Genomic DNA, 22,434 nt, shown 5'->3' with positions numbered 1-22,434 from the left:
ATTCTCTAACTGATTAAAAATCTGCCTATATCACACTCGAATATACTTCATGGCCTAGGCTCGCCAGCCGTCAGTGGCAAAGAATTCTGCAGATTCACTGCCCTTTGAGAGAAGGCAATCCTCTTCATCTCTGTCTTAAATGTGCAACTCCTTATTCTGAGTTTATTGCCTCTGGTTCAAGAGTCTCTCTAAAGGAGCAACCACCTTTCTGCATCTACCTTCTCAAGTTACCTAAAGATCGTGTATACTTCAAACAGGCTGTCTCCCATCCTTCTAAATTCAAACAAGTACACGGCCAGCTAACTCAACATCTTCTCATAAGACAGTCTCTCCATACCTGGTAAAAATTTTAGTAATCATGGGGATTGAAACATCAATATTGATCAGGGCACTGGTGAAATCTCTTCTGCTCTTCTTCAAATTGTGCACTGGGATGTTTTAGATCCATAGAGTAATAGAGATGTACAGCACAGAAACAGACCCTTCAGTCCAATTCACCCATGCTGACCAAATATCCCAACCTAATCTCGTCCCATTTTCCAGCACTTGGCCCATAACCCTCTAACACCTTCCTATTCATTTACCTATCCAGATGCCTTTTAAATGCTGCAATTGTACCAGCATGCACCTCTTCTGGCAGCTCATTCCATACACGCACAACCCTCTGCATGAAAAAGTCACCCCTTAGGTCCCTTTTATATCTTTCCCCTCTCGCCCTAAACCTGTCCTCTACTTCTTGACTCCCAAACCCCAGAGAAAAGACTTTGTCTATTTATCTTATCCATGCCCCTCATGATCTTATAAATCTCTATAAGGTCACCCCTCAGCCTTTGACACTCCAGGGAAAATAGCCCCAGCCTTTTCACCCTTTCCCTATAGCTCAAATCCTCCAACCTTGGCAACATCCTTGTAAATCTTTTCTGAACCCTTTCAAGTTTCACAACATCCTCCTGATAGGAAGGAGACCAGAATTGAATGCAATATTCCAAAAGTGGCCGAACCAATGTTCTGGCAGCTGTAACATGACCTCCCAACTCTTATACTCAATGTTCTGACCAATAAAGGAAAGCATACCAAAAGCCTTCTTCACTATCCTATCTACCTGCGACTCCACTTTCAAGGAGCTATGAACTTGAACTCCAAGGTCTCTTTGTTCAGCAACACTCCCTAGAACCTTACCATTAACTGTATAAGTCCTGCTAAGATTTGCTTTTCCAAAATGCAGCACCTCGCATTTATCTAAATTTACCTCCATCTGCCACTCCTCAGCCCATTGGCCCATCTAATCAATATCCCATTTTAATCTGAGGTAACCTTCTTCGCTGTCCACTACACTTCCAATTTTGGTGTAATCTGCAAACTTACTAACTGTACCTCTTATGCTCACATCCAAATCATTTATATGAATGATGAAAAGTAGTGGACCCAGCATCGATCCTTGTGGCATTCCACTGGTCACAGGCCTCCAGTCTGAAAAACAAATCTCCACCACCACCCTCTCTCTTCCACCTTTGAGCCAAGTTTGTATCCAAATGGCTAGTTCTCCCTTTATTCCATGAGATCTAACCTTGCTAACCAGTCTCCCATGGGGAACCTTGTCAAACGTTACTGAAGTCCATATAGATCACGTCCACCGCTCTGCCCTCATCAATCCTCTTTTTTCAAAAAACTCAACCAAGTTCATGAGACATGATTTCCCACGCACAAAGCCATGTTGACTATCCGTAATCGGTCCTTGCCTTTCCAAAACGTGTACATCCCGTCCCTCAGGATTCCCTCCAATACCTTGCCCACCACCAGTGTCAGGTTCACCGGTCTATAGTTCCCTGGCTTGTCCTTACCACATTTCTTAAATAATGGCACCATGTTGGTCAACCTCCAGTCCTCCAGCACCACACCTGTGACCACTGATGATACAAATATCTCAGCAAAAGGCCCAGTAATCACTTCCCTAGCTTCCCACAGTGTTCTAAGGTACATCTGATCAGGTCCTGGGGATTTATCCACCTCTTTGCTTTTCAAGATATCCAGTACTTCCTCCTCTGTAATATCTTTTATGACTCCCTTAGATGACAAATAGGGTCTTGGATTAATGTGTCATCTAAAACAATCACCTTCAATAGTGAAGCATTCCCTCAGAACTGCACTGGGAATTACAACCCAGATTGCTCTGCTTCTATTTCTGGAGTTGGGTCTTGAACCCACAACCTTGTAATTCATTGGCGAGAGTGCTACAATGTGTGAGTTTCCCTAAGTATTGAATGGATTGAGTATTTACAGAAAACCAGGCATTGGATCGTTCAAAGAGATTTACCCAAGAAAATAAACAATGATTGGTCAGCTTAGTCCTGAGAACATCTGGGGAGTATTCAACTCCATTTCTGAATAGCAGCCCCATGAATTCCAACTTCCACATTTGTCATTCCGTATCAGGGCTGTGGGATTGTTCGAGCAAAGGAACAACATAACTGATGGAATAAAATAACGTCTGGTTTGAAGAATGCCTCTAAGTCATTTTGTCTCAGCTCATCTCCATTGCTGAGTTTCAGGCCGAGCAATGACAGTTTTGAATTGAGTAGACATGGACCAAATGTCTTAAGGACCCAGCGGGTTATCAGTTCATTCAATATTGAAGCTTTAAGCAACCATTAAAGGTTGCAGAATCAGTGGTTACCCAGAGGCATTCACAGCTTGAATAGTGTTGCCAGCTCTCCAGGAATTTTAGTAAAGCAAACCAGGGCAGGACTTATACAGTTAATGGTAGGGACCTGGGGAGCATCGCCAAACAAAAGGATCTAGAGGTATGAGTGCATAGTTCCTTGAAAATTTGATTCGCAGGTAGACAAGCTGGTGAAGAAGTCATTTAGCACACCTGCTTTTACTGAAAATAGGAGTTGGGATGTTATGGTGTGGTTGTACAGGACATTGATGAGGCCACTTTTAGAATACTGTGTTCAGTTCTAATCTCCCTGCTATATGAAAGATCTTATTAAACATGAAAGGGTTCAGAAAAGATTTCCAAGGATTGAAGGGCTTGGGCTTCAGGGAGAACATGAATAGGCTGGGACTTTTCTCCCTGGAGCATCGGACGCTGAGGGGTGACCTTATAGAGGTCTATAGGATCAAGAGGGGCATGGATAGGGTAAATATGCAAGGTCTTTTTCCCAGGGCAGGGGAGTTCAAAACTAGGTGGTGTAGGTTTAAAGTGAGAGGGGAAAGATTTAAAAGGGACCTGAGGGACAACTTTTTCCCGCAAAGGGTTGTCCATGTATGGAACGGGCATCACTTATGGAAGTGATGGAGGCTGGTACAATTACAACATTTAAATGGCATTTGGATTGATACATGAAGGGTTTAGAGGGATATGGATTAGTTTAGCGTATCTTGCCAGCATGGACAGGTTGGGCCAAACGGTTTGTTTCAATGCTGTATAACTCTGTGACCCTATCACTCTGTAATTAAGGAGTAACTTCTAGGACACAGCTTTGAGTAAAACTCCAGGAAAAACTCATTGAACATTTGCACCAGTTTGTGTCATTTTTTTGTCATTACAAAATTACTGAAATGTGACAAAAACGCCACTTTGTAGAATAAGATTTGAATGTATGTGAAAACAGACACCTTGCAAAAACCTTCCATGAGGATAGGTGCAAGAACATCAAATTTTTAACAATTATAATTTGTGATCATTTGAAATTTGTTATTCTTAAATTTATCCTGATGAGTCCAGGATGAAAACCTTCAGCAATGTGTCTCTATTTCAGCAATAAGAAGTGGCTACAGTCTAGGTCTACAGTCAAGAATTATCCATTCAGGTAAACAAAGAGTTTGTTTGTCTACTGACTGGCTATGGGGAGTCAAGATCGCAGAGTATTGGATGTGTCAGGCAACCAATGACAGAAGCAGGGTGAGAAATTGCAGGACAAAATCCCCAAGAATACATTCCAAACAGAGTTGGCATCTCAGATCCTAATGCATCAAATATTTTGGATTGTGAGGATGATTATTTCACAGTGGGGTGGGGATTGAAGCTACAAACTGGCAATCAATAGATGTAAAATAATGAATATGCTAACTCCTGGTATTTAACGAAAGAGTGTTGGTGTACCAACTATGGGGATAGCACATGAGTCCTTGATCATGGGAACCCATGGAAACATGGTCACAGAGTTGCTCCGTATGTTACTGGCCCATTATTAATCAGGGCACTGTGCAGGTTAAAATCATGAGTTGTTGACTGATTTATAAGCTAGGCTGACATTCTGTTAAACTGAATAAACAAAAATCACATTCCAAGCTGAAGACCACCCAAGGTCTGTGAACGGGTGAGGGAGTGTGTGGTAACTAAGAGATGAGGGAGGGTGCATGGGATGGGGGCAAAGGAAACTCAAGACACATGGATGTTAATATTGATGTCGAGAATTTTACAGCTTCTGTTAAAGAACAGTTCCCAGTTCACAATTTTAGAAGGACAAGATTACAGCTTAAAACACCAGAATCTGTCCCGTCATACTTGGGATGTCTGACTGCCACTCCACCAATGCCTGACTGAAATTCAAAAGTCAGGCCCAATACTATTTTAGCAAGAATTCAGATGTGGAGACCCACCCATGCACCTGTTGTGAGGCAGCAGAGACGGTGAGAGTGAGTAAGAGAGAATCAAGCAAGAAAAGGAGAGAATGATCATGGGAGAGTGAAAGATAAAGAAAAAGAAAGACATAGAAGGAATGAAGAGGAAGACATTGAGAGAGGAAAGCAGCATTGTGAAAAAATGTATTTTGGAAGAAAACAAGGGAGAGGGAGAGTAAGGTAGAAAGTGAGTAAGTGTGAAAGTGATCATTAACAGGGAGACCAGGAGTGAGAAAACAATAGACAATGAGCAAGAGGAGGCAAGTGAACGACTGAGGGAGCGGTAAATGGAATGAGGAAAAGAGTAAGAGTGCAAGTGAATGAGTACAAGTGAGAGATTTAAAGTGTAAACACTGTGATGTGATTAGTGTAGTCTGGAGGTTTGACACTTTCTTATCAAATTTGCAAGCTTGGATATTCAAAACAGAGGCAAGAAATCAGACTGTTTGAGGAAAAATGTAGTAGTTTCAAAAGCTGAGGTATAAAGTATTTCCCAAGAACTTGATTACATGATGGCTATAATTGATACAGATTATGTTACTACATCATTCATAGCCTCTTCATGTCCAAAACGTATCAGCTGTAGTTCAGTGGAAATACTCTACAGCTTAGCTTTACAGGATTGTGGAGTCAAATCCCACTCCATAGATTTGAATTGATGGCACTCCCATTATAGTACTGAAAGAGTGCAGCACTGTCAAAAGTGCCATCTTTCCAAGGTCCTGTCCAAAGTTATGCAAATATAAAAGATTTTATGTCATTGTGTTGAAAAAGAATAGGTGAGTTCCTCAGTGCCCTGGCCAATATTTATTCTTTAACCAATATTACAAGAATAGATTATCTGATTGCTACCACACTGGTGTTTATGGGAGCTTGCTATGCACAAACTGGCTGCTGTGTTTCCTGCATTATAAATGGCCACATTTCAAGTTTGGTTAATTGGTTGTGAAGAACTTTGGATATCCTGAGGCCGTAGAAGGTGCTATACAAATATAAATTCTTCCTTTTCTAAGTTGCTGTCTTAACAGAAAATGGAAAAATATCAGTGTTTATTCTTATAAAGAACAGATGTGAGGAAGTTACAGAAAGTGCTGCTTTAAAACGTGTCATTTTGAGAACTGATTCATTAGTGGCTTATTAACTACAGAGAGAAAAAAAAACACAGGTATATTCATGTCTCATGTTAATGAGAGTCCTGGACCCTACTCAGGGCACAGTCTGACATTTGTAGTTGAACCACCTTGATTTAAAAGCTGCTCCTGCTTTTTTAATATAATTTATTCTCCCTGTGAGGAATCCAGAAAAAAGAAAGAAATCAATGCTGGAAATCTGACATTAAAATCTGAGACTGTAGGAAGTACACAGAACATTCAATGAATATCAAGGCAGGTTGATATTTCAGATGTGGTCTTTCCAAAAACACGTTCTATAATTTGTTCTCCTTGTATCGTGATCAGTCATAAGTAAAGAGGGGCAAGAATCCTTTTTAACGGGTTTTCCATGGCAGAATACTGTAAATTATTTGAAGTAGTGTTGACAAAAAGAAATAATTTGTGAGTGTTTGAGTGTCGAGTGTTATCCCACTATCCCATTGGTATCGCCTTACATCTATGAAAAACTAATTTATTAAGTGTTTGCTGAATAACTAGTCCTCAAAAACAATGTGAGCCCAGAATTGTTAAATATGCAACTGGACAGATTTCTGCTTTTATTTAATTAACGTAGTGTTTTTTGGCAAGCTCTTGGATAGGTTCGAGTGAGAACATTGTCCTCTTACCATATTTTCTTTTACACTCTGAGCAGTCATGATGTTGACATGTAGAGATACATTAGGCAGACTGGGGTCAGCAGTAGATATGACATACTCCAATTACTTTGTAGATTTATAAAGAGACAGAATTGGCAATAGTAAGATACTTGGAAAACAGTGAAACTTGCTAATTCTACATTGGGTTGAGAGTTGATAGCACAAACAATATATTGTCCTGTCTCTGTTTGTAGCATAGACACCATAAGAAAATGGGATTAAAAGGAGGAGGCCATTCAGCCCTTAAAGTGTTATGCCACTCTGAGATAATGGCTCTTTTGTCATTTCATATATCTGCCTTTGTCTCATATCATTTAATACATTTGATGCATAAAAAAATCAGTCTCAGAAGTGTTCCCTAACTTCACCCTAAAAGGCCTGGCTCTAATTCTGACCAATTTTTCCAAACTGCAGAATGATTGCCAAATAAAAATCAAGTGTGATATATGCTAGCTCTATAATTCAGCTGGTGGCGAGAGATGGATTGGTGTTGCACGATGAATGGCGCTTCAGAAATGTTTTTCTTCCCTCTTTCAAAGGATGTGGGTGCCACCAGTGAGGTCAGCATCAGTTGCCCATCCTGAAACACCCTAGAAAAGGTGGTGCTATCTTGAACTGCTGCAGGCAGTGGAGGGTAGGTGGATCCACTATACCGTTTGGTAGGTGGGGGGGGGGGGCTTCCAGGATTTTGACCCAGTAACAGTGAGGGAACAGTGATATATTTCCAAGTCTGGATGGTGAGTGGATTGGAGGGGAACTTGCAGATGGTGGAGTTCACATGATGTATCTTCTGCCTTTTGGGTGGTCAAGATTGTGGATTTCAAAGCGCTGTTGAAGGTATGGTAGTTATGGTAGTGCCACAGCATTTATACAGCTAATTCAATTCAGTTTCTGAACATAGAACACAGAGATCCTACAATGTGGAAGCAGGCCATTCTGTCCATCAAGTCCACACTGACCCCTCTGAAGAACATCCCATCCAGATCAACATCACTACCCTATCCCTGTAACCCTCATTTCTAATGGCAAATCCACATAATCTTAACATCTTTGGACTGCTGGAGGAAATCAGAGCACTCAGAGGGAACCCACGCAGAGACAGGGAGAATGTGCAAATTCCATACAGACAGTCACCCAAGGCCGGAATTGATCCCAGATCCATGGTGCTGTGACGCAGCTGTGTTAACCACTGAGCCACCCTGTCACCCTATTCCTGATCAATGATAATTCCCATTATGTTGATTTCTGGGATTCAGATGATGGCAATGCTAGTGAATGTCAAAGTATTTGTGTGGCATGAGTGTTAGTCCAATGAAAAGCAGGGAAAAAATTCATAGAAGAAATAGGTGTAACTTGAAAACCAGTGTTAAGGAGAGGTTTGGCCAGAGGGAAAGAGAAGAGTTGGGGGAGAATGTGGAGTAATTGCCTCTAAGCCTGGTCCATGCTACAGTGGAGACCAATTTCACCCTGAAGACAGCAATCTGGAATTTATCCAAAAATCTGCTGAATGTCCCCACCCTAACTTGCAATAATTTGCATTTGCCAATCACCCTGAACTCGCTGATCTACACTGACTCCCCAACTGGAAGCAATTTAATTTTTAAATATTTATCCTGGATTTCAAATCTCTCCATGGGGCTTCACTTCTCCCTATCTCTGTAATTTCCTCCAATCTCACAGGTCTGCAAGATTCCTGTGATTTTCCAGTTCTCAAACATCCATAATATGAATTGCTCCGCCATTGCTGGCTATGCCTGCAGGTGTCTGGGTGCAGAACTCTGGAACTTCCTTCCTAATCCCCTCTTCCCTCCCCATGTCTCTCTCCTCATTGAAGAAGCTCCGTAAAAACTCCCTCTGATGAAGATTTCCGTCATGTACTCCAATATACCTTTAGGTGGATACGTGCCAGATTGTGCTCAATATTGTGAAACAGCTTGGGGCATTTTGTTGTGTCAAAAGTACAATACAAATAACCATATTGTTCTATGTATATGTATGCACACAAGCATGTGTTGCAGGCCAGGGTTGGTTAGCTCAGTTATCAGGTCAGCTGGTTTGCAGTGTAGAGCGTTGACAATGCTAGGGGGTTGTCTCCCACACTGACTGAGGTTACCACAAAGGTCTTCTTCTCAACATGGAAACTGCCAAATCCAACATGACTCAGCATCTTGATATTTGTTCTGGAGCAATTTGAATCTCTCCTCAACCAAGAGACTACTAATCAGTGATTAGAGCCCCTCTGATCAACCCCACACCACTCTGACACACTGTGAAGGATACCCTCAGTGATCCGTCAACCCTCAATGAACTTAGGATCATAGAGTCATAGAGATGTATAGCACAGAAACAGACCCTTTGGTCCAACTTGTCCATGCTGACCGGATATCTCAACACAAATCTAGTCTCACCTGCTAGCACCCAGCCCATATCCCTCCTAACCCTTCCTATTCAATTACCAATCCAGATGCCATTTAAATGTTGCAATTGTACCAGCCACCACCACTTTCTCTGGAAGCTCACTCATACACGCACCACCCTCTGCATGAAAAGGTTGTCACTTAAGTCTCTTTTATATCTTTCCCTTCTCACACTACACCTATGCCCTCCAGTTCTGGAATGCCCCACCACAGGGAAAAGACTTTGTCTATTCATCCTTGCCATGTGCCTCATGATTTTATAAACCTCCATAAAGCCACCCCTTAGCCTCCGACGCTCCAGGGAAAACAGCCCCAGCCTGCTCAGCCTCTCCCTGTAGCTCAGAACCTCCAACCCTGGCAACATTCTTGTAAATCTTTTCTGAACCCTTTCAAGTTTCACAACATCTTTCTGATAGGAAGGAGACCAGAATTGTACGCAATATTCCAAAAGTGGCCTAACTAATGCCCTGTACAGCCGTAACATGACCTCCCAACTCCTATACTCAATGCTCTGACCAATAAAAGAAAGCATACCAAACACCTTCTTCACTTTCTATCTACCTGCAACTCTGCTTTCAAGGAGCTATGCACCTGCACTCCAAGGTCTCTTTGTTCACCAATATTCCCCAGGACCTTACCATTAAATGTATAATTCCTGCTAAGAGTTGTTTTCCCAAAAAGCAGCACCTCACATTTATCTAAATTAAACTCCATTTGCCACTCCTCAGCCCATTGGCCTATCTGATCAAGGACTATTTTTATAATCTGAGGTAACCTTCTTCGCTGTCCACTACACCTCTAATTTTGGTGTCATCTGCAAACTTACTAACTATACCTCTTATGCTCACATCCAAATCATTCTATAAATGTCGAAAAGTAGTGAACCTAACACCAATCCTTGTGGCACTCCACTGGTCACAGGCCTCCAGTCTGAAAAATAACCCTCTATGACCACCCACTCTCTTGTACCTTTGAGCAGTTCTGTATCTAAATGGCTAGTTCTCCCTGTATTCCATGATATTTAACCTTGCTAACCAGTCTCCCATGGGAAACCTTGTTGAATGCCTTACTGAAGTCCATATAGATCACGTCTACCATTCTGCCCTCATCAATCCTCTTTGTTACTTCTTCAAAAGCTCAAATAAGTTTGTGAGACATGATTTCCTATGTACAAAGCTAAGGGGAGCCATCTGACAAACGAAAACCAGCATAGTCTGCAGGCCAGATGATACAGCCACTGCGGTGTACTATGCTAGTGGCTACTGGCTCACATTGTGATCCCATCAACTCATCTCCTCCGCCTACCACAAAAATAACATCCTCAGGGATTTCAAGAATGCGAGCATCATTATTAACTACCAGAAGGGACATAAATCTGATTGTGGGAATTCCCCACCTTGACCAACACAGGTAAGATTCTGGCCTAAATCTTCCTGGACCACTTCTGTCCCATCCCTAAGGAGTTCCTCCTGAAACCCAGTGTGGCTCCCAACCATCCTGAAATGCTGCAGGCACCATCTCTGTGGCTAAGCAGATCCTGTAAAAATGTCAGGAACAAATCCTGGAATTGTTCCTTACCTAGAGTCACAGAGTCAAAGCATTGAAACAGATCCTTCAGTCCAACTCGTCTATGCTGACTAGATAACCTAATCTTGTTCCATTTGCCAGCATTTTGCTCATATCTCCATACACACTTCCTCTTCATTTTCTCATCTGGCTGCCTTTTAAATGTTGTAATTGTACCAATCTCCATCACTGGCAGCTCGTTCCATACACGCACTATCCTCTGTGTGAGAAAGTTGCCCTTAAGTCCCTTTTAAATCTTTCCTCTCTCAACTTATACCTCTTGTTTTGGACTCCCCTACCATTGGAAGAAAATGTAGGCTATTCATCCTAACTGCCCTATTTGCTTCATAAAGCACTATTAGGTCACCCCTCGGCCCCCGATGCTCCAGGGAAAATAGCCTCAGCCTATTCAAAATCTCCCTATGGCTCAAACCCTCCAATCTTAGCAATGTCCACCACCATTCCCCCCCCCCCCCCCGCCACCCCTTCCCCCCAGAATTTGGTCCCCTTTCAATTCAGGTGCAACTCATCCTTCTTATACAGGTCACCTCTACCCCAGAAGAGATCCCAATGATCCAAAATTGTGAATCCTTGTGCCTTACACCAGCTACTTATCCATGCACTCATCTGCCCTATCCTTCTAATTCTACTAGCACATGGCTCATCCGTCTGACCAAAACGTTTGATTCTCCAAATTGTGAAGTCTTTTAATCATCCTCCAACACTTCTGTTGACCATTGATGTTTGCAGTAAAACCTGAATGTCACTTTAAGAGAGCTTTCACCTGAATCAAATCCTGAGTTTTAGATGAGAAGAGCTGAAAATGTGTTGCTGGAAAAGCGCAGCAGGTCAGGCAGCATCCAAGGAGCAGGAGAATCGACATTTCGGGCATGAGCCCTTCTTCAGGAATGAGGAAAGTGTGCCAAGCAGGCTAAGATAAAAGGTAGGGAGGAGGGACTTGGGGGAGGGGCGTTGGGACTACGATAGGTGGAAGGAGGTTAAGGTGAGGATGATAGGCTGGAGTGGGGGTGGGGGCGGAGAGGTCAGGAAGAAGATTGCAGGTTAGGAAGGCGGTGCTGAGTTCGAGGGTTGGGACTGAGACAAGGTGGGGGGAGGGGAAATGAGGAAACTGGAGATATCTGAGTTCATCCCTTGTGGTTGGAGGGTTCCTAGGCAGAAGATGAGGCGCTCTTCCTCCAGCTGTCGAGTTGCTAAGGTCTGGCGATGGAGGAATCCAAGGACCTGCATGTCCTTCCACCCATCACATTTCCAACGCCCCTCCCCCAAGTCCCTCCTCCCTACCTTTTATCTTAGCCTGCTTGGCACACTTTCCTCATTCCTTGGATGCTGCCTGATCTGCTGGGCTTTTCCAGCAACACATTTTCAGCTCTGACCTCCAGCATCTGCAGTCCTCACTTTCTCCTCGTTTAAATGAAAAGACACTATAACATGGCAAGGATCCTCTTTGAAGCTCTGTGCACCACCACTGAAGGCCTGCTCTTGAAGGACCATCTCCAGTAGATGGCCCATTATATCCACACATCCCTGAAAACCACCTCTCTAGGCCTTTTACTTGCCCTTTGATGGCCATCACCCAAAAGGCACCCAAAGGAAGGTGTCAGGGTATGTACAAGGTCGCCCTAAAGTACAGAAACGTTGACACCACTGACTGGAAGGGGAAAGCTGCAGGCCACTCGCTTTGGCACTTCATATTCCATCAGGTACAAGCCACTTCAAGGGTCAGCAGCCTAACTGTGAGGTGAACCAATGGTAACAGAAAAGAGAAAGAAACCAGCAAATTCTATTTCCCTATGCAACAACTGTAAGTAAAAAATTGTGGATCCAAAACATGGGCTTCTGAAGCCTCATCTAGATTGACAAATGTTATCCTTAATTTCAAGGGGCTGCCAATGATGGCTAGTCAGTTTCTCAATTACTCTTCCTTGTTAATCTTTCAGTTTAACGTTTCCCTGTATCTGTATGCGTGTAAAATTCCATGGGTTCACACAGGATTCTGCCAGTCACCGAACGTATATCCATAATCATTTTTTAACTGTAGCCAACTTCTTTCAAAGAAAAGTTGGAAATAAAAGTTTGATCCGTGAATAACTACTTCAGGGTTCTTTTCTGTTGTAATGACACAAAAGAGTGAATCCATGACCTACTCTGTAAGAAGAAAATTTAAACATGAAAATGCATAGAATACCTACAGTGCAGAAAGTGGCTATTCAGCCCAATGAGTCTACTCGGACCCTCCGAAGAGAATCTCACTGAGACTCAACCCCTCCCGCTCTATCCCTGTAACTCCACACAGGGTGTTCACCTTGGCTTTTTCATCATGGCTAATCCACCTAGCCTCCATATCCCCGAACACTACGGGGCAATTTTATATAGCTAATCCACCCAACTTGCACATCTTTAAATATTAGGAAACATAAAAGCAGTTTGCGAGATCTCACAGACAACTATGAGTTAATTTACAACTAACTCCTTTAACATAATAAAATGTCCCAATGATGCCTTGTAGGACCACTGTTGGGTAAAATTTCATACTGGGCCACGTAAAGAGATAATAAAACAGGTAACTGAAGGCTTGGCCAATGAGGTAGTGTTCACAATTGTCTGAAAGGTGGAATGGGAGACAGAGGTAGAGAGCTTTAGGGAGGGAAGTCCAAGGCTTGGGGCCCAGGCAGCTGAAGACTCAGTTGATATCAACAGAGCAATCAAATCCCAAATGCTCAAGTGGCCAGAATTAGAGGAATGTAGAGAGCTGTGGGGTTATAGAAATGGGGAGTGATGAGGCCATGCAGGGAGTTGAAAGCAAAGATGAAAAATGTAAAGTCGAAGTGAACCCAAGAGATATGTAAGTGGGTGAGGTGGAGAGAAGTGAGTTGAGACTTGAAGGATGTTGACTGCAGAGTTCTGGATGACCTCAAGTTTAGGCGAAGTGGAAGGTGAGAATTTTAGAAGGTGGAATTGAAGAACCAAGAATGGGCACATCAAGAAGCTAATACAGTGAATCAGGTCATTATTTCTTGTCCTCTGCAGTCAATATGATCTTGATTAATAGAATAGAATATTTCTGTCAAAACTGCTAAACTCAGCAGATCACATGGCTGATTTTCAGCCATGAACTACATTTGAATTTTCATTATGCAGGAAAATCTCTGTCAGTACTAGCTAAAAGAAACCTCAATGAAAGAGGTCCAGTTTGTGGAGAGAACAAATACACATCATGAATGGATCGCATGTGAGATGCCAGCTGTGCCTCAGAGGGTGGTATTCACACCCCAATGACTTACATTCAAAAATTCAGCCTGATACTCCAGGGCAATGCTGCAGGAGTGCTGTGAGATCAAAAGTGCTGTCTTTTGGATACGACCATAAACTAAGGCTTCATTTTCCCTCCCTGTTGAATGTAGAAGATCCCAATGTGCTTATTTGAAGAAGAATGGGATGGTGGGGGGGGGGGGGGGGATTTCTCAGATACCCAATGTCAACATTTATCCATCACCCAGTGTCAGAGAAACAGATAATCTGGTCATTAACTCATAGTTGTCTGTGAGAGCTCACAAATTGCTTTTATGTTTCCTAACATTTGCAGTTGCAGCTTTTTCAAAAAGATTTTCATTGACTATAATGCACTTTGAGATATTCCAAGGTTGTAATCGATGCTGTAAAAATGCAAGTCTTTTGTTTTGGAAGTGATTATAACCTGTCCACGTTTGGCAGTTTGAAGATGATTAATGTGGGAAACCCAATGCCAGACCAGCTCAGTGTTGGGGAGATTCTGTTTCAATCCTTGGCCATTTGACACTGTGAATGTCTGAAAGAGACAAGTGTTCTATTCCTGGCTCCCAGCATCAAAATGGAAAAGCAGAATTTAATTACCACTTGATAATTAAAAGACAAAATCCTAGACTGGATTTTTACTCTCACCAGAGAGCAATATCAAAGCAAGCAAAATCAATCTCAATAACAAATGCTCCGATCACACCTAATTTTGCATTGCTTCTGTTACCTTTAGCAAGTAGGTTTAGAAATGACAAAATATCACAGCACTGTTTTCAATTGTTTATTAGAAAATCTCTTCATAATATACACATGCAGAGAATATTTGCTTTTGCTTATAAAGAGCTGTCTGCAAAAACAAAACAAATAAGGAACTCCTTCAGGCATTTTACCTACATTCCTAATAGATGTCAATGTAGGAATTGGTGTTTGAAAACAGACCACTATTCATCCAGTTTCTCCTGGCCCTGGTAGTTACTGATACAATGATATTGGAATTACTGACCAATCACAATGATCAATATCTATCAGTAAGTCTAGCAGAGATCCAGACATGAGGTGAAGAAACCCCCAGTGTTTGGGAGCTTTGTGAAGCGTAGGTTCTCTAACAAATCACACTGACCATTTGTTGTGTCACAAGTTACTGAAGAACGCAAAAGATGCGCATTCTAATATTCTGCTTACAGAAAGTAATGTCTTTTAACGTTTCTCAGTACTGCACAGATAAATATTTTTAGTATAACGTTTCAATCTGCATTAATAGTCCAAATGAGGAGGTGTTGTTGAAATAAGCCATTTACATTGGTGTTTATTAAGCAGCTGACAGGGAGGTGGAACAGAAGGGCAGAGAAGCAAGGCATGTATAAACATATCCATGTGTTTTGGAAATAGTCCTTCATCGTTTCAATGTGATACTCCCAGAACCAAATGGAAGAGTGATGTTCAAAAGGTGTTTCTCAATGCACCATGAAAGCTGCCAGAAACTCAATACCACTCAAAAGCAGCCAACTTGATCATTGCCCCATGCACCATTTTAAACATCTCTGATTCACTATCTCCAGAGATGTGCCACCCAGGATCATGTGTTCATTTTCAATTGGAAGTATTCCCACTGTCTGATAGTGTGACTGGTTCCTGTTACATGAGGAGGCTCTTTGGTTTATCTCTGCTGCTTGTTTCTGCTTGCACAACATACTACTCTATTGTACATCTGCAGTGTGAGACATTGCTTCATTTCTCTTCGCCTCAAACAATCCAAGCCAAGCTACAATTAATAGACAAATAGTGTATAGGCCATAAAACAAAAAGAACATAGAGACTTGTGCATTAGAAAATTAGTTATATATTAAAGTGAATCCCTTATTAGTCATTATCAATATACCAACAAGTAAATATAGTTATGTGACAAACTAGATGGATATTGACTAGAATTTATGGCTGAATGTAATGCCTTCCAATGAGATCAGCTGACCTCTTGACTGGTGTTGAGTTTTTGACCTCAACCAGACCCAGGACCCCATCTCAGCTTCCCAGCCCCACCCAGTCCTACTTCTCTACCTGCACCATTCTCACCAGGTTGGGGTTGTGAGAGGTTCAATTGCAAAGCACCATCCAAACCTAGTGAGTTGCCAAAGAGACTCACAGCTCATAGAATCAGAGGGCTGCATGATATGAAAATGATCTGAAAACAATAATTGGCACCTTCCACTACCTTGCACAGTCATTCCCTCTGTCATACAATGGCAGCAGTGTATACTATGTACAAGGTGCACTGCAACAACTTGTCAAACTTGTCAAATAGCAGTTTGCAAACCTGCAACCTCTACCACCTAGAAGCAGCAGGTGCATGGGAACATTGCCACCTGCAAGTTCCCCTTCAAGCCACACACCATTCTCACTTGGAACTTGTCAATATTACCTCATTGTCACTGGGCCAAAATCCAAGAGCTCCTTTCCTAACAGCATTGTGGGTGTACCAGCAACACAAGGACTGCAGCAGTTCAAGAAGGCAGCTCCCTTCCACCATCTCAAGCACAATTAGGGATGGACATAAAAAATGCTAGACGACTCGATGATGAATGAATGGGCATTTTAATCTCTAAGAGGTGAAATTCTAGCATATATAAGCCAATAATGCTGCATGAAAGAAGAATTACTTCACAACATGCTACAATGAATAGAACTGGTGATTGACTCAGTGACGACAAATAGATTTTAAAAAGGTGGAAACACGTAACAGGTCAGGCAATATAATGGTTTAAGTTGATGACCTTCATCAGAACAGGAAAATTAGGAAAAACAAAGGAGGAATATTAAAGAATAAAAGAAGTAGAAATCCTATATTACAATAACTGCCCTCTCTAAATGGAATGTATAAATGAACTTAGTTCAATAATGGCTGATGATGTATTAGTTCTTAGTCTCATTGAATGTAATGTGCAGCAGAAAGGTGGTGAGGAGGGTAGAATGGGAACTTTTTAACATTTTATTTGAGAACTTAAAAACTGACAAAAAGTATCACACATGTTCTCGAACTTCTTTCATTGATTTTGTAATTACTCCACATAGGCACATCATGTGGAGGTACACATTGAGTCGGGAGGCTACATCATTGAAAAGAATAGCTGTGAATGTGTATTCGGGGATAATGAGGGAATTCAACCCAAGAAACAGGATTGGTATAATTACAAACAGGCGTTACATACTTGGATGACAGCAAATGAAAAAGGAGGTAAGGATAAAGTAAATGTTTTCCTCACCGTGATAGACCAAATATTTTTGAGGTTAGTGTCTAGCTAAAATTGTTCAGTAGTCCCCAGGGCTACTAGCTCAGTTGGCTGGATGGTTGATTTGCAAAGAAGTGTGATGCCAACAGCTTGGGTTCTATCCACACACTGGCTGAGGTTACCATAAAGAACTCTCCTTCTCAACCGCTCCCCTCATCTGAGAGAGCAGCACTATGGTTTGGTAAGACTGTGGTGTTTTGATCTTTGAGAGTGCTCTAAAATTAATGGGATTATGAAAACATATTATGGAATTCTTCTTAAGAATAAGATTGCCCTGAGTGGTGTGCTCAATAGAAACAAATAGTTCACAAGGCAGGACTGTGGCAATTTACACTCTAAAGATATACATTTATCATCATGGGTCTGGTGTGAACATAGAAATCAACCTTAGAGACCTGCTTGTAGGAGATCAAAAGAACAATAATCCCGCTTCAAGCTTGACCAAAGCCTGTAATGATGCGAGCTCCAGAGATCTGACAGGGATAGCTGTTCATTGCAAGGGGTTTCCTTTCTGGAGTCAGCAGGGGTGCTCCATCAGATTTCAGCTCAATCCAGGTTATTGTAGCCAAATTCATATTCTCAGCATCAGGAATGCACATGCTACCTATGACAGCATAATCTCAAACCATTTAAAAGTCCCCGTTGTCAGTTAAAATGCTGTGCCTTTGGGCAAGTCAGTCACACCCCAACTGCATACAGCAGGAAGGGAGCAGTAATGCTTCACGTTGTGGTGAAGCTCCAGGTCTCAGCCATATAGTTGGTCAAGCACATTGAAGGTCTGAATCTAGTTTAGGAGTCTGGGAATCTGAAAATGCATGAATGATAAATGTTGAAACAGAAGTAGATGCTATCGAGCAGGAAGGTCAAGCATTGTACTCAGTCAGATAGCAAGAAAAACTTCATGCAGATGGTGAGAGTAATAAGGTTGAAGAAAAAATCCCACTGCCCACAGTAGAAATTCAGGACAGAGATTCACAACTTACTTTCCTCATCGATACAAGTCTCTAAGTCATACTGATAACTGACAACTTGTCCTGAACTTCCCACATAGATGCAACAGTCAAGAAGGCACAATGCCTCCTCTTCCTCAGGCTGCTCAGGAAATTTTGGAATGTCCATAAGGACCCTCACCAACTTCCACAGGTGCACCATAAAAAGCACAGTGTCCAGGTGCATAATAGCCTGGTATGGCAACGGCTCTGCCTAAGATCATAAGAAACTACAGAAGCTGGAGTGTGCAGCCCAGACCCTCATGGAAGCGCACCTTCCATCCATGGACTCCATTTACATGGTTTGCTGCTGTGGAAAGGCTGCCAACAATATTAAAGACCCACCACACCCTGATAATGATCTCCCATAACCTCTTCCATCAGGCAAAAGCAAGTTCAGGAACAGCTTCTTCCTTGCTGCTATTAGACTTAAGAATGGACTCTCTAGCCTCAAATACTGATTTCACCTAGCGTACATTCTGTGCAATGTAGCCTGTATGCCTCTATCCAAGAGGTACTGCTCATAAACAAAGCTTTTCATTGTACTTCAGTACATTTGGCAATAAATCAATCAATTTGCTTATACTAAACCTGTGTGAGATCCTCCTGCAGTTTCTCATCTTCACACTCTTTAGGTCAGCCATAATTGAACACTTTAATAAGCACTGCATCCTTATTTCATTAACTCTTCTGGCAGACACTTGCACATCATTGTATTGTTCCATGACTAGCACTTGCTGAAATGCAAGCAGGCATTAGTGAACTAACTTTATACACTGTTCCAGAAGCATAGAGAGAGAGAGAGAGAGAGAGAGGAGTACACCAAAATAGTTAGCTGTTACAATTTACTGCATCATGTACATAGTTGTAGAAATCCTTAGGTCACACCTGGAGGACTGTGAGCAGATGCAGGTGTCATTCCTTAACAAATATATATTTGTCTTGGACAGATAAATGATATACCCGAATGATGCACAAGAGTTAAGTTACAAAAGAAGATCACACCCAAACTATGTTAGCTTTCCTGGAATTAAAACAAAATATTAAAGTTGATTTTATTTTCAAAATATTAAGGAGAGCCAATAGGGTGAAAATATTTCTGTTGGTAGTGGAGTCTAGGACAAGGGTCATTGTCTGACAACTTGGAGGTAGACTTTTCAGGAGTGGAATTAGGAAATATTTTGACTCACAAGGGTGGTAAAAGTTTGAAACTCTCTTCTGTAAAGGTACAAGAAGATACAAGATCAATTGGTAATTTTGAAGCTGAAATTAATAAATCTTTTTTAACTGGAGATGTTGAGGATTGGGGCCAACATGTGTATATGTGACAGATCAACCATGATCTCACTGGATGGAGAAACAGACTCAGGGGCCTCCCCTGTTCCTGAAAGGGAAGATCTCTGTTAAGCTGAAGGCAGGAATGATGAAATGACAAAGGAATGATGGTGTAAGGCTGAAGAAAGTTGTAATGAGACAAGGAAAGTAAGCGGAAAGTAAATGAGAAAGTAATTGCAGAATCATCACCAATAGATACCTGAGAAAATGGAAGTGGTGACTATGACTGGGATGAGAAGGCAAACTGAGGGATGATATTTAGAAACATTTCATGCAAACCACAACCTACTGTTTGTTCTCTGCTTTTATATATGTGCCAGGAGATAACATGGCTATGGAGTGGAGAGAGACAGAGAGAGCATGCATGTGCATGTGTACAAGGTTGGTGGTTCCTGTCTGCCCCCAATGTCTATGATGCATGGATCAGGAAAGTGGAAGCAAAACCTCTCAGATCACCCATGTTTTTTTTTTAATTCATTAGATGAGGGGGTCACTGGCTAGGCCAGCATTTATTGCCTATCCCTAATTGGCCAAAGGGTAATTAAGAATCAATCACATTGCTGTGGATCTGGAGTTACATGTAGGCCAGACCAGGTAAGGATGGCAGTTTCCTTCCCTAACAGACATTAGTGAACCAGATAGGATTTTCCAACAATCGATTCACAGTCATCATTAGGCTCCAATTCCAGATTTTTTTATTGAATTCTAATCCTACCATCTGATGTGGCAGTATTTGAACCCTGGTCCCCAGAACACTATCTGTGTCTCTGGATTAAAATCAAGTGATAATACCACAAGGTCATTGCCTCCCTGTTTCTTCCTGGAGTGATAAACAGGACATGCTCAAATTCCCCTGCTTCATTCATATCTGCTTAGGGAAGTGCACTGAATAAAGTAAAAACCTTGAAATTCCAGGTTTGGTTTGGATGCCAAACTGATGAGGTATGGATGGAGCGCCAAATATTCACATTACTTCTTGGGGGCTGCTCCCATTGAGCTCTCAACCTCTGGGCTGGAGACCTGGAGCAAACTGAGATCCAATGTATTCCTGTCTTTGCTTAATGTAATGCAATTTCGTATTGATCTATTCTGCTCATTCTTAAAATTCAATGCCTTGCTCATTCAACGAATGAGTCCTTCAGTGTCAAAATGAACCCAGGAAACTGTGAAGAGAAAAAGCAACCCAGATATCGCCACGATCACACTGAAAATCATAAACTGATCACACAGTGCCGGCAGAATCTTCTATTCAGATGTGTTAATGAGACACTTGAATTAATTGGCATCATCGATCTATAAAATGTTTCCCTTCTCCTTTTTGAGTAAACCTAGTCCAAATCTCTCCCTGCATTCACTTGCCCCATTTTGAAACACTACGATGTACTGCTGCCTGACCTTTATTACAAATAGGTCATATGCAGAGCTAATATGTGTCATGACTGGTCCCATGGGTCTTGCACTCTGGCTTTGAGTTTGCTTTTCATTATTATATAGCAATAAGCCATTCCTTGAAAGTGCTGGTGGATCCATCTTTGCCTCCTCCTTGACCACTCCCTCCTAGTTCCCACCCCTCACTCCCCAACAGTTCTCTTCCCTTTCATATGGAACTTCCAAAAAGAGACCTTTTACTGCCTCTAGCAAGAGCGGCCTAACCCTCAGCGGATTGGTCAATGGGTTCCTGTGAGAGATACTGGGAGGTAAAATCACAGCAATAAAGGCACTAATATTCAGCAGTCCTGCGTCAATTCGAACATGAAAAGGATTTTTTTCTCTCTCTCTTCTTCCCCTTACTAGTTCCAAACTGCTAAATTGCAGCAAAGGCAAATAAACAAATGTTTTTAAAAATCTGCAAGGGTCAACGTGAGCATGGACATGCTGGAAAAAGGAGCGAATGCAGCGAGTCAAAGTTCTTTCACTAATCCTTGATGCTGGAGAGAGAGCAAGGTTCTGGAGGAAGGTGGCTCCTGGAATTGTCCTGATCTAGTTTCAGGTTAGTACTGGGGTTTGGCTTGAGCAGTTTGGTTCAGAAACCCGAAGGCCGTATCATCATGGTGACCATGCGTAAGGAATAACTTGGGCCTTTGAAGTAGTGCCACTTAATGCCGTTCAGCTTGCCTAGCTTCTGTCCTGCGGAGTAATAAATCCCGTTGAGATTGGAAGGTCCACAAGCATCAAACCACCAGCCTGCAAGAGCACAGATCAGAGAGGTCAACAGTTCAGCTTAGGTTAGCTGCATATAACAGTCATAGATTGAAAGAGTGAGGCCACTGAGGCCATCGTGCTTGTAGTAGCTCTTTGACAGAACTATCGAAATAGTCCCACTCAACTGCTCTTTCCCTGTATCCCTTTCTCCTCTATTTCCCTTTTGAAATATTCTTATGGAATCTGCTTTCTCCACCATTCCAGCTTACACCAACACATTCTGTTAAAATCCCATCTCATCTTCCCCTACTTTTGTAATTTTTCTTAAACCTATGTCTCTCTATTTTTACTGACCCTCTTGCTATTGAAAGCTTTTTCTCACCATTTATTTTCTGAAAACCCTTTATAATTTTAAACACCTTGCTTAATTCCCCCACCCATGATTTTTTCTCATCTAATGAGAACAACTCCAGTTTCTCCAGCACTCCACCTAACTGAAGTCTCTCAGTTCCTGACACCAGTTCAGTTAATCTCCCTACATTCTTTCCGGCTTTGCCATCCTCCCTAAAAGAGGTTCCTAATTGAACTCAATGCCTCAGGTGAGACCTTCTAGAGATTTATAAATGGGTTAGAATAACATCTTTGATTTTGCAGTAGTGTTTTATGAAATCAAGGATCCCAAATGCTTCTGAACGACTTTATCCTCTTGCCTTGCCTCTTCAGGGATTTGAGATTGGAAATCTTATTTGACATTCTTCATGTATTTGCACACATGCAGTCCCAGCCTTTGTTATTGCACCTTCCATATCTGCTCTAGTTTATCCAACTGTCTTCTTGAGTTGGACTATTATTTATTCTAACATTGTCTGTCTCTCCCAGGAGTCTATTTGACACATTGAGCCAAATTTTCATCAGGACTTGGGAAAGCCTGCTCCACACACTTTCACTGTTTGAACAATGCACACCTGATG

General features: G+C 41.9%; 1 protein-coding gene across 1 annotated transcript in view; it reads right to left on the bottom strand.

Moving 5' to 3' along the window:
* Nucleotides 1–14,529: 14,529 nt before the first annotated feature.
* The window catches only part of LOC140477318 (angiopoietin-1-like), a 199,281-nt gene continuing 191,376 nt past the window's right edge, over nt 14,530–22,434 (bottom strand). Inside the window, exon 9 of the mRNA XM_072570986.1 lies at nt 14,530–21,505. Within this exon, the coding sequence (XP_072427087.1) occupies nt 21,345–21,505 (161 nt within the window). The 3' untranslated portion in view covers nt 14,530–21,344. The remainder of the gene's footprint in view (nt 21,506–22,434) is intronic.

This window comes from Chiloscyllium punctatum, chromosome 5 (assembly GCF_047496795.1).
Source record: "Chiloscyllium punctatum isolate Juve2018m chromosome 5, sChiPun1.3, whole genome shotgun sequence".
Taxonomy (NCBI): domain Eukaryota; kingdom Metazoa; phylum Chordata; class Chondrichthyes; order Orectolobiformes; family Hemiscylliidae; genus Chiloscyllium; species Chiloscyllium punctatum.
The sequence above is the reverse complement of the archived record's forward strand: the minus strand, read 5'-3'. Positions and strand labels throughout refer to the sequence as shown.